A 12189-nucleotide genomic window follows, 5' to 3' on the forward strand; every position below is an offset into this window, starting at 1 on the left:
CGCGCATCGGAACAATTAGCTTCACCCCAATATAATGAATTCCGTATGAACAATCCTTTTCTTAATTATCCCGACGTCTTAAAATATCGAAGCAATTTTCTCTGTCGGATTTTTAAGTTATAAGATTAAAAATGTAGGTCATACTAAATGTCATGGACACCTAAGTATGGTGTCAGAAAGGGCACGTAGAATCTTATTTTGAATATTTTAAGGGGAAAAAATCTCGCCTTTTCTTCCTCACACTAGCGTTCACTTCCCTTTTAACAACGTCAAGTGTACGTGCTGAACGAAAACTAGATCACTGGGACCTAGCTGCTTGAACTCCAGTTTGTCCGTAACACCCGAAAGGTTGATTATTCTCCCGAATACTTCCTGTTTTCTTTCCTATTTCGGCAATATCTCTGTTAGAATGAATGTTAATGAAAAGCGGTATGTTGGCGATGCTTGATGTTTAATACAGTACGTAGTATTTAGTGTTAACAGGTTTTTTTAACAGTGTAGTTTTTTAGGCTTAACATTTGTGATAATTTATATTACCGTAAATAACCTTGAGCTACGAGATGCAAGGTGGCGCACGTATCTATAAGGTATTTACAACGATATACATCCGCGTAAAAGATAGTCGCGTTTATGATTAGTTGGTGATATCACTCAAACATTTTACGTGTAGTTATTGCTAAAGGTAGCCAATGACAATTTATTTCCTTTTTCGTTAGAAAAGTTTAGCAACTCAGGAATATTCATCATGATTTAGGGCAACGTTTCCAAATTGTTTGTTTGTTTTTGAATTTCACGCAAAGCTACTCGAGGGCTATCTGCGCTAGCCATCCCTAACTTAGCAGGGTAAGACTAGAGAGAAGGCAGCTAGCCATCACCACCCACCGCCAACTATTGGGATACTCTTTTACCAACAAATAGTGGGATTGATTGAAACATAATAACGCCCCCACGGTTGAAAGGGCGAGCATGTTTAGTGCGACCGGGATTCGAACCCGCAACCCTCGTATTACGAGTCGAACACCTTAACCCATCTGGCCATGCCGGGCCCGTAACGGTAATCCAATAATACATTATAAAATATTCTTCTTCTGACTTAAAAAATATATCCATAATTGAACAGTGTTAAATCTCCTGCCAGGAACATAAACACAGAAAGAAAGAAGACTGCTTTGCCTATGGTATTTGTAGATGCTGCTTCTCTTTAGATTCATGCTCAAGTAAAGCAAATCATATAAATTACAGGCCCCAGCATGGCCAGGTAGTTAGGCACTTGACTCCTAATCCGAGGGTCGCGGTTTCGAATCCCCGTCACAACAAATATGATTGCCTTTTCAGCCGTGGGGGCGTTATAATAGTACGATCAATCTCACTATTCGTTAATAAAAGAGTAGCCCAAGAGTTCGTGATAGGTGGTGATGACTAGCTCCCATTCCTCTAGTCTTACAATACTGAATTAGGGACGGATAGCGCAGATAGCCCTCGTGTAGTTTTGCGCGAAAATAAAAAACAAACAAACAAACATATTAATTAGAAGCGAATAAATGATGTTGGTATAGAGAAAGAAGAATAATGAAAAGGATAAATGTCCTGATAGATCAAATTGAATTAAGTTTAAAAAGTTATCGCATATTTCGAAGTGGAAAGCTGAACAGTTGCGGTGCTGAGTTATGTACTTTGTTACTTGGCTTCCGGTGTATGACATATAAATGTGACACACATAATTACTCCCAAGTACAACATATAGATACCGATCCAGACAACCTGTTTTGTCGTAACACACAAAGATTGGGTTAAAGACCTTTATTTTGGGATTTCTAATTAGCCTAAGATTTGATATAAAAGGAACCCGAAAAACTGTTCCGTCAGACTCAGCTTTTCAGGCGAGGTTCTACTTCGTCGTGTGTCTTGAAACGTTTTTACTTCGAATTCTATTGATCATGAAGACAGTAAGTCTTTTATCTATTCGTCTGTCTGCAAAACGCACTCCGCGCTTTGGAGAAGTGGGTATTCGATAATAGTGATGGTAAAATCCCACTATTTAGTTAAGAGTCGCAAATAATGTCAATAACGGATTGTGTTGATTAACTTCACTCTAGTCTATCAGTTCAAAATTAGGTACCGTCAGAGCAAATATCCGTTGAGTAACTTTGTGCAAATACCCAAAAACAAATCAAACGAACTTAGAAATATCCACTTCGTCAAAAAGCGCTCAAAACTAGTTAGTTTGAATTAAGTGTATGGAGTGAAACTAGCGGCCTAAACATTTAACTGAGTCAAGTTTGTATTATTTTTAATACAAATTAATAATTATTTTTAATTATTGAAAACTTTGTCAGTGTTTCACTTCTTAGAAATTTGATAATGTTACAAGTATCACACTTATTTATATTATGTATTAATTTATTTTTTTATTTTAGTTTGCCGCTATTGTTCTGCTCCTGTCTGTGATGGGTGGTTTTCTGGGTTACGATTATGGTTCCCCTAGATTTGGCTATGGCATTAGATATGGAGGTTATAGACGGGGTCTCTACGGCGGCTACGGTCGTGGATACGGAGGACATGGTTTAGGACTCTATGGTGGCTATGGACATGGATACGGAGGCTACCGTTTAGGCTACGGTCGGGGTCTTTATGGAGGTTACGGCGGCAATGGCTATGGTTACCCAAGCTATGGCTATGGCGGTTATTAGTAGAATTATGTCAGCTACAGCATCTGTTGTGCTTAAGGTAATATTAAAAATACTTATTCTCAAACAATATTCTCTTTCAATACATTGAAATAATGCGATGAAGCAAAATAACTAAACAGTTATAGCGTAAATATTGCGTAATATAGCGTTATAGCGAAATCGAATCTCCGTCACACCAAACATGCTCTACCTTTCAGCCGTGGGGGCATTTTAATGTGACGGTCAATCCCACTATTCGTTGGAAAAAGAGCAGCCCAAGAGTTGGCGGTGAGTTGCGATGACTAGCTGCCTTCCCTCTAGTCTTACACTGCTAAATTAGGGACGGCAAGCGCAGATAGCCCTCTTGTAGCTTTGCGCGAAATTCAAAACAAACAATCAAACTTTTCAGGTTAATGTCTAATTTATATGTCCGATATTTGATCTTATGTAAATTTATAGAAAGCACCTAATTAAAAAATAACGTCTATTCTAATCATTTAAATTTGTTGCAGGTATTCACTAGAAGATCGTGAAATGACGAACAACTTCCCCTGCGAAGTCACTAGTACAAAGGAAAACGAGTATCATCCATTATTAGAACGTTTTGTATAGAAACTAGAAATTGTGGAAAAATAAATGTATTTCTGTTCATAGCTGTTACTGTTATTTTATTTTGTGAGTCAATACATTTGTTGTACAGTGCACCTTCGTGCTGTGGTACATTATAAATATCTGATCAATTTTTTGACTTAAAATACGAGGTTTAATTTTGATTGCGATATATGAATAGAATATTACTCTTAATCGTTGTTGTAATAGTTTTAAATGTTCCGAAAATAACACATTTTATTACACTGTAACCTACACTTTCATGGAATTCGGACGTCGATTCCCGTGTCGGCAAAGCACAGATAACTTGTTGTGTGTCTTTGTTCTAAACAAAAAAATATAGAGGGAAAAAAAGAATCACTATAGGTAATTAAATATTGTACTAATAAAGATTAAAATGTATCGTTTGTCATGTGGAAGGCCTGGCATGGTCTAGCGCGTTAAGGCGTGCGTTTCGTAATTTGAGGGTCGCGGGTTCGCGCCCGAGTCGCGCCAAACATGCTCGCCCTCCCAGCCGTGGAGGCGTTATAATGTGACGGTCAATCCCACTATTCGTTGGTAAAAGAGTAGCCCAAGAGTTGGCGGTGGGTGGTGATGACTAGCTGCTTTCCCTCTAGTCTTACACTTCTAAATTAGGGACGGCTAGCACAGATAGCCCTCGAGTAGCTTTGTGCGAAATTCCAAAACAAAAATGCAAATTGTCATGTGGGTACCTTTGCTCTTAACGATGTTTTTTGGCCGTAAATACAATAATATCTCACGAGGTTCAGCCTGTTTAGAAGATTTTCATTAACCCTAAATTCAAATCCTAAACTAATAATGCAAAGCAATCTTCATAATAAAAGTATAATAATAAACAGCAAAGGAAAATAAAAAGTAATTACATTTGATACATTACCTAAGATAACCAGTATTATTTATTAAAGCAATTATAAATAAACAGAACAGGATATCTACCTTTCAGGGAACCTACAAACACTGGTTCTTGCCTTGACTCATAGTTGTTAACGTATATTTGTTTGGAATTTTTCTCTCTCTGTCTCTTTAACATCTGCTTTACCAATGTCAATACAAGAACCAGTCTGACCAAACTAATGGTGTAATGTCAAATAATAACGACCAAAACTAACCATTCGTAGAACCATTGGTGATTAGAGCACTAAAATCCAAACAAAGAACCAAAGTGTAAATGTGAAACTTTTAAAGAGCTTGTTAACCCATAATGTTTAGCAAGAATATTGTTGAAATGTTCATAAAAATGATGTTTTGCGTTTAGTTTTTGCAACGAGAAACCTGAAGTATGAAAAATGTGAATGGGTTTAGCAGCTCTATCCAAAATATTGTAACGGTGATAAAATTCTAATGTATCTAATAAGCCAAGAATAGTAAACATTGTAACAACTTGTTTGAACATTCATATGTGCGTTTTATTAATATTTCACTGGAGAGTTTGCTTTGCTTCTTGTAGAAAAACTTGTTTCTAGAGTTACTTCTGGTAGGTATATTAGTAAGACTGTGTAATTTAACATACAAATATCAATATCTGCGAGTTCGACTTGTGTGCTTATAGGGTGAGTGTTTGTTTGTGTGATAAGTTTCACACTAAACAACTTGAGGGATGCCTGTGCTAGTCGTCCCTAATTTTGAAGTGATGTCCAAGAGGATTTGTTTGTTTGTTTTTAAATTTCGCGCAAAGTATGAAAAATGTGAATGGGTTTAGCAGCTCTATCCAAAAAATATTGTAACGGTGATAAAATTCTAATGTATCTAATAAGCCGAGAATAGTAAACATTGTAAGAACTTGTTTGGTGGCCAGGCATGGCCAGGTGGGTTAAGGCGTTTGACTCATAATCTGAGGGTCGCAGGTTCGAATCCATGTCGCACCAAATATGCTCGCTCTTTCCGCCGTGGTGGCGTTATGACGGTCAATCCCACTATTCGTTGGTAAAAGAGTAGCCCAAGAGTTGGCGGTGGGTAGTAATGACTAGCTGCCTTCCCTCCAGTCTTACACTACTAAATTAGGGACGACTAGCGCAGATTGCCATCGTGTAGCTTTGCACGAAATTAAAAAACAAACAAACAAACCAAAGATTCCTGGTAGTTGAAACTGTCAGAGGTTTCAGTTATTTTCATACGGCTTTAAAAAGAAGCACGCTCTTTAATTCATCCTTCCTATCCACAGAAGTTCTGTTGAATCGTAATACTGGGCCGGACGTGGCTCAGTAATTAGCGTTGTCAGTGCAAGAATCTAAGGTTCGCAACCTCGTGATGCAATAACGCGATCTTCGCTTTGGGTCTGCGGGTGACAGTCAAATCCCATTATTATGTCGGACAAGAGTTGACCGCTGGTACTGTCTGCCTTTCCTGTAATGTTGATAATACACCGTACACATACTGTAAGGAAAGCCTGGCATAGCTCGGTGGTTAGGACACTCGACTCGCAATTTACTGATTGCAGATTTGAATGTATTCACTGAATATGCTCGCCCTTTCAGCCGTGGGGGCGTCATAATGAGACGGTCAATACCACTATTCTTTGGTAAAAGAGTAGCTCAAGAGTTGGCGGTGGGTGGTGATGACTAGCTACCTTCCTTGTAGCTCTACACTGCTAAATTACGGACGGCTAGCACAAATAACTCTCATGTAGCTTTGCGCGAAAATCAAAAACAAACATTAATTGGAAGCGAATAAATGATATTTATATAGAGAAAGAAGAATAATGAAAAGGATAAAGGTCAAATGGAATTAAGCTAAAAGAAAGCAAGGTGTTTGATATTGATTCTGGAGAATATGGAATCGCTGAAGTCTCTAAAACTATTACTGTTATATACAGCTGTATTTTTCATAATACTTCATGTATTTCAAATCTGAAAAAAAAAGATTATAAATAATAGTCACGTAGTTTATTTCAACCAATCAGCACATTTTGGAAAATAATATTTCAAAATTTGGCGTGGCGCCTGGAGAGGTCGGTTTTCCGTGAAGTGATGTACTAAAACAAATAGATACAAACTAAATATTTTCAAGAGTTCGTTTTAAAATATTTCTTGTTTTATTTATGTTGCGACATACCATAGATGTGTAAATGGTATTGTTCAAGTACTTACTACAGGTCAAAATAGCACTTGCTACTTAGATGTCTGTATGATATTGTGGTGGTATTAATAGTAAAAGTAATAAAACGACGTTTCTTTGTAATTGTTACACTTAATATTTCAAGCACAATGTGTCTTATAAAGAATCAGTGTAGTACCGCCAGAAGCCACTGTATTTCCTACTTCTTAACTATGGATACAGTCATATAACGATAGTATATACCAAGTACGGAAATTTCATGTTTTTGAGATATGTATATATCCCTCTTGTGACGTTGGACGTAACTTAAGATTTTACTATTACTATACTTCTCCTCCATTTTTTTATTTAAAAGAAAAAATATTTCAGTTTACTTAAATAACTTAATATTTAGGACTACAAAAAATAGACGGTTGTGTACCTTCCAAAGTTGTTTGATAATTACAAAAAGGTCAAGGTGAGTGTACCTTCCAAGATTGTCTGATAATTACATAAAGGTCAAGGTGAGTGTACCTTCCAAGATTGTCTGATAATTACATAAAGGCCAATGTGAGTGTACCTTCCAAGATTGTCTGATAATTACATAAAGGCCAATGTGAGTGTACCTTCCAAGATTGTCTGATAATTACATAAAGGCTAATGTGAGTGTGCCTTCCAAGATTGTCTGATAATTACATAAAGGTCAATGTGAGTGTAGTGGACTGCAGATCTCATGTATCTCATATTTTCGATTTGTCGCCGACCCTCCACCATTTCATCTCCAAAGGCATAAGAGCTGTGACAGTCAATTTCATTATTCGGTTAGAATCAGCCACTTAATTGGGGGCAGGTGCCATTTTTTCCTTGGAAGTAGTTGTAATCGTCAATACTACGCCATAGTTACAACTCAGACTTCAGAACATATGGATTTTACATTAACAACACATTTAAATGAAATTTAATATACGTTCTGCCGTCGCTAACCCTAATTTTTATAGAACTATGTAAGAAATTGTAGCATATAAAAACACGCAAATACTATCTATCTCGTGTAGGTTATATATTTTCGATTTTTACTTTTGTATAAAAAAGTCGATTTTGAACACTTAGACAAATATATAAATAAACATGTAGCTGGATGAATGAGTGGACGGTTCGCGTGAAAACCAAAACTAACTCTTTTCTCACAATCGATCATGACATTGTAACCGTTATTGTTTATTTATCATTTTAATACGGAAACAATAGAAAGACTAGAAGCTAGCTGCAGAGAGAGAGAAAGAAATCAGGTCGCTCCCAGAAACCACCTCTCCCAAGTTATCGCCTAATTCGAAGTGGAAAGCTGAACAGTTGCGGTGCTGAGTTATGTACTTTGTTACTTGGCTTCCGGTGTATGGCATATAAATGTGACACACATAATTACTCCCAAGTACAACATATAGATACCGATCCAGACAACCTGTTTTGTCGTACCACACAAAGATTGGGTTAAAGACCTTTATTTTGGGTTTCTAATTAGCCTAAGATTTGATATAAAAGGAACCCGAAAAACTGTTCCGTCAGACTCAGCTTTTCAGGCGAGGTTCTACTACGTTGTGTGTCTTGAAACGTTTTTACTTCGAATTCTATACATCATGAAGACAGTGAGTCTTTTATCTATTCGTCTGTCTGCAAAACGCACTCCGCGCTTTGGAGAAGTGGGTATTCGATAATAGTGATGGTAAAATCCCACTATTTAGTTAAGAGTCGCAAATAATGTCAATAATGGATTGTGTTGATTGACTTCACTCTAGTCTATCAGTTCAAAATTAGGTGCCGTCAGAGCAACTATCCGTTGAGTAACTTTGTGCAAATACCCAAAAACAAATCAAACGAACTTAGAAATATCCACTTCGTCAAAAAGCGCTCAAAACTAGTTAGTTTGAGTTAAGTGTATGGAGTGAAACTAGCAGCCTAAACATTTAACTGAGTCAATTTTGTATTATTTTTAATACAACATTTTTAATTATTGAAAACTTTGTCAGTGTTTCACTTCTTAGAAATTTGATAATGTTACAAGTATCACACTTATTTATATTATGTATTAATTTATTTTTTATTTTAGTTTGCCGCTATTGTTCTGCTCCTGTCTGTGGCTGCCGTGATGGGCGGTTATCTAGGGTACAGTTATGGTTACCCTAGATATGGCTATGGCAGTGGATATGGAGGTTATGGACGGGGTCTCTACGGCGGCTACGGTCTTGGATACGGAGGACATGGTTTAGGACTCTATGGTGGCTATGGACATGGTCTCTATGGCGGCTACGGCCATGGATACGGAGGCTATGGCTTAGGCTACGGTCGGGGTCTTTATGGAGGTTACGGCGGCTATGGCTATGGTTACCCAAGCTATGGATACGGATATGGCTATCCTAGCTATGGCTATGGCGGCTATTGGTAGAATTATGTCAGCTACAGCATCTGATGTGCTTAAGGTAATATTAAAAATACTTATTCTCAAACAATATTCTCTTTCAATACATTGAAATAATGCGATGAAGCAAAATAACTAAACAGTTATAGCGTATGCGTGTTTTAAAAAAATCTACTTTACTTTTTCTCTTCGGGTCCACTCGACTCATAATCCGAGGGTTGCGAAATCGAATCTCCGTCACACCAAACATGCTCTCCGTTTTAGCCGTGGGGGCATTTTAATGTGACGGTCAATCCCACTATCCGTTGGCAAAAGAGCAGCCCAAGAGTTGGCGGTGGGTTGCGATGACTAGCTGCCTTCCCTCTAGTCTTACACTGCTAAATTAGGGACGGCAAGCGCAGATAGCCCTCTTGTAGCTTTGCATAAAATTCAAAACAATCAAACAAACTCTTCAGGTTAATGTCTAATTTATATGTCCGATATTTGATCTTATGTAAATTTATAGAAAGCACCTAATTAAAAAATAACGTCTATTCTTATTATTTAAATTTGTTGCAGGTATTCACTGGAAGATCGTGAAATGACGAACAACTTCCACTGCGAAGTCTCTAGTACATAGGAAAACGAGTATCATCCATTATTAGAATGTTTTGTATAGAAAATAGAAAATTGTGGAAAAATAAATGTATTTCTGTTCATAGCTGTTACTGTTATTTTATTTTGTGAGTCAATACATTTGTTGTACAGTGTACCTTCGTGCTGTAGTACATTATAAATATCTGATCAATTTTTGACTTAAAATACGAGGTTTAACTTTGATTGCGATATATGAATAGATTATTACTCTTAATCGTTGTTGTAATAGTTTTAAGTGTTCCGAAAATAACACAATCTATTACATTGTAACCTACACTTTCATGGAATTCGGACGTCGATTCCCGTGTTTGGCAAAGCACAGATAACTTGTTGTGTGTCTTTGTTCTAAACAAAAAAATATAGAGGGAAAAAAGAATCAGTATAGGTAATTAAATATATTCTTATTACGTTTGTACTAATAAATATTAAAATGCATCGTTTATCATGTTGTTACCTTCGCGCTTAACGATGTTTTTTGGCCGTAAATACAATAATATCTCACGAGGTTCAGCCTGTTTAGGAGATTTTCATTAACCCTAAATTTAAATCCTAAGCTAGTAATGCAAAGCAATCTTCATAATAAAAGTACAATGATAAACAGCAAAGGAAAATAAAAAGTAATTACATTTGATACATTACCTAAGATAACCAGTATTATTTATTAAAGCAATTATAAATAAACAGAACAGGATATCTACCTTTCAGGGAACCTACAAACACTGGTTCTTGCCCTGACTCATAGTAGTTAATGAGTCTCTGTCTCTCTCTGTCTCTTTAACATCTGCTTTACCAATGTCAATACAAAAACCAGTCTGACCAAACTAATGGTGTAATGTCAAATAATAACGACCAAAACTAACCATTCGTAAAACCATTGGTGATTAGAGCACTAAAATCCAAACAAAATCCCAAAGAACCAAAGTGTAAATGTGAAACTTTTAAAGAGCTTGTAAACCCATAATGTTTAGCAAGAATATTGTTGAAATGTTCATAAAAATGATGTTTTGCGTTTAGTTTTTGCAACGAGAAACCTGAAGTATGAAAAATGTGAATGTTTTTAGCAGCTCTATCAACAAAATATTGTAACGGTGATAAAATTCTAATGTATCTAATAAGCCAAGAATAGTAAACATTGTAACAACTTGTTTGAACATTCATATGTGCGTTTTATTAATATTTCACTGGAGAGTTTGCTTTGCTTCTTGTAGAAAAACTTGTTTCTAGAGTTACTTCTGGTAGGTATATTAGTAAGACTGTGTAATTTAACATACAAATATCAATATCTGCGAGTTCGACTTGTGTGCTTATAGGGTGAGTGTTTGTTTGTGTGATAAGTTTCACACTAAACAACTTGAGGGATGCCTGTGCTAGTCGTCCCTAATTTTGAAGTGATGTCCAAGAGGATTTGTTTGTTTGTTTTTAAATTTCGCGCAAAGCTACACGATGGCTATCTGTACTACTTTTGCAGTGTAAGATTGGAGGGAAGGCAGCTAGTCATCACCACCTACCGCCAACTCTTGGGCTACTCTTTTACCAACGACCGTCACATTATAACGACCTCCATAGCTGAAAAAGCGAGCATGTGTGGTGCGACCGGAATTCGAACCCGCGACCCTCGGATTACGAGTCGAACGCCTTAACCCACCTGGTCATGCCAGGCCAGTCTAGAGGAAAGGCTGTTAGTCAATAACATCTATCCGTTAACTTTTGATCTGCTCTTTACCAATGAATAGTGCGATTAACTATCACTGACGGGAAGGTCACCGTTTTTTGTCACGTGAAAACGAACTATGCCATAGTAAAGTCATGTATTGATAGTTTACACTCTAATTAATTGTCACTTAACTAATCAGCAAGCATCCTAGCAATATAAAGCCTATTAAAATACGGAATCGTACTATGCCCAGTAGTAGTTGTATTGATGCAATCATTGCTTCCAATACTAAAATGTGCAGGAAGAACGCGTAGAAATATAGACTTCATTTTTCAGTAGGTACTGTACGAAAGAGTATTAAAAGATTACGTGTAATTGGCACAGTCAGTATTAGAAGTGTTTGAGAAAAAATCTGGAACTCTCCAAACGTGATATTAGCTACTTCAAAATATGTTCTAAACGAAATATACAACAGTCAATACAAAACTGACGAACGAACTCGGTGAAGAAACTGGTTTGAATGTTGACTTGCATAAGACGAATAAGTTATATATTATTCACGAAACACCCCTCCTGAGAAGAGGTAACCAAATCAGAGAATTGATATGGGCATCATTCTGCAAATAGTGCAATGAGCAATTAAATATAAATCCAATTTCAAACTGTTCGGTTACATTGAACCACAGTCTGTTTGACAACGGAAAAGATAATGGAGGTAGAAAGATCTATATTAGAGAACGGTGGTGTATCAGTCCAAATTTGGTGTGCTTCTTAGCCGCAAAACTGTTACAATCCTGACTGTTGAAAAATAGGAGAGAATTTTGATCTCACACATGTCGTTTCGCGGGGATTTATTATCCAGCAAGGCAATACGCCCAACAAAAAAAAGGTAATATATAAGCATACCATGTGTTTTCTACCTCCTTGTATTAATATACGAGAATTCGGACTTTATTATTTGTGCATGTATGTGTAGTTTTCATACACCACATTTTCTCTTGCTCTAGCTACCTATTATTCTGTGTCATCCACCTGGTGAAGTAGCATGCGTATCCAACTTATTGTATGTAAAGTTAGATAAATATATCTTCCACTGGCAGTTAGGTGATTCCTTAAGGTTATGATCTCCCTTAGGTTTTAAGGGAAGTAACCAG

At 36.8% G+C, this 12189-nt stretch overlaps 1 protein-coding gene and 1 long non-coding RNA gene across 5 annotated transcripts; both read left to right on the forward strand.

Annotated features, from left to right (window-relative positions):
* Window positions 1–242: 242 nt before the first annotated feature.
* LOC143233089 (uncharacterized) lies at window positions 243–3322 on the forward strand. Of its 4 annotated transcripts, none has more exons than XR_013017958.1 (3): window positions 243–392; window positions 2418–2727; window positions 3182–3322. It is a non-coding gene; the product is annotated as an uncharacterized LOC143233089 (long non-coding RNA). The 4 variants fall into 4 exon arrangements; XR_013017960.1 differs by having other exon boundaries at window positions 254–348; XR_013017957.1 differs by having other exon boundaries at window positions 265–459.
* Window positions 3323–7739: 4417 nt separating this feature from the next.
* LOC143234962 (uncharacterized) lies at window positions 7740–9443 on the forward strand. Its single transcript, XM_076472656.1, has 3 exons — window positions 7740–7975; window positions 8437–8806; window positions 9304–9443. The coding sequence occupies exons 1-2, from the start codon at window positions 7967–7969 to the stop codon at window positions 8770–8772; spliced, it is 345 nt and encodes a 114-aa protein (XP_076328771.1). The 5' UTR covers window positions 7740–7966; the 3' UTR covers window positions 8773–8806; window positions 9304–9443.
* Window positions 9444–12189: the final 2746 nt, after the last annotated feature.

The sequence above is a fragment of the Tachypleus tridentatus genome, chromosome 12 (assembly GCF_004210375.1).
Source record: "Tachypleus tridentatus isolate NWPU-2018 chromosome 12, ASM421037v1, whole genome shotgun sequence".
Taxonomy (NCBI): domain Eukaryota; kingdom Metazoa; phylum Arthropoda; class Merostomata; order Xiphosura; family Limulidae; genus Tachypleus; species Tachypleus tridentatus.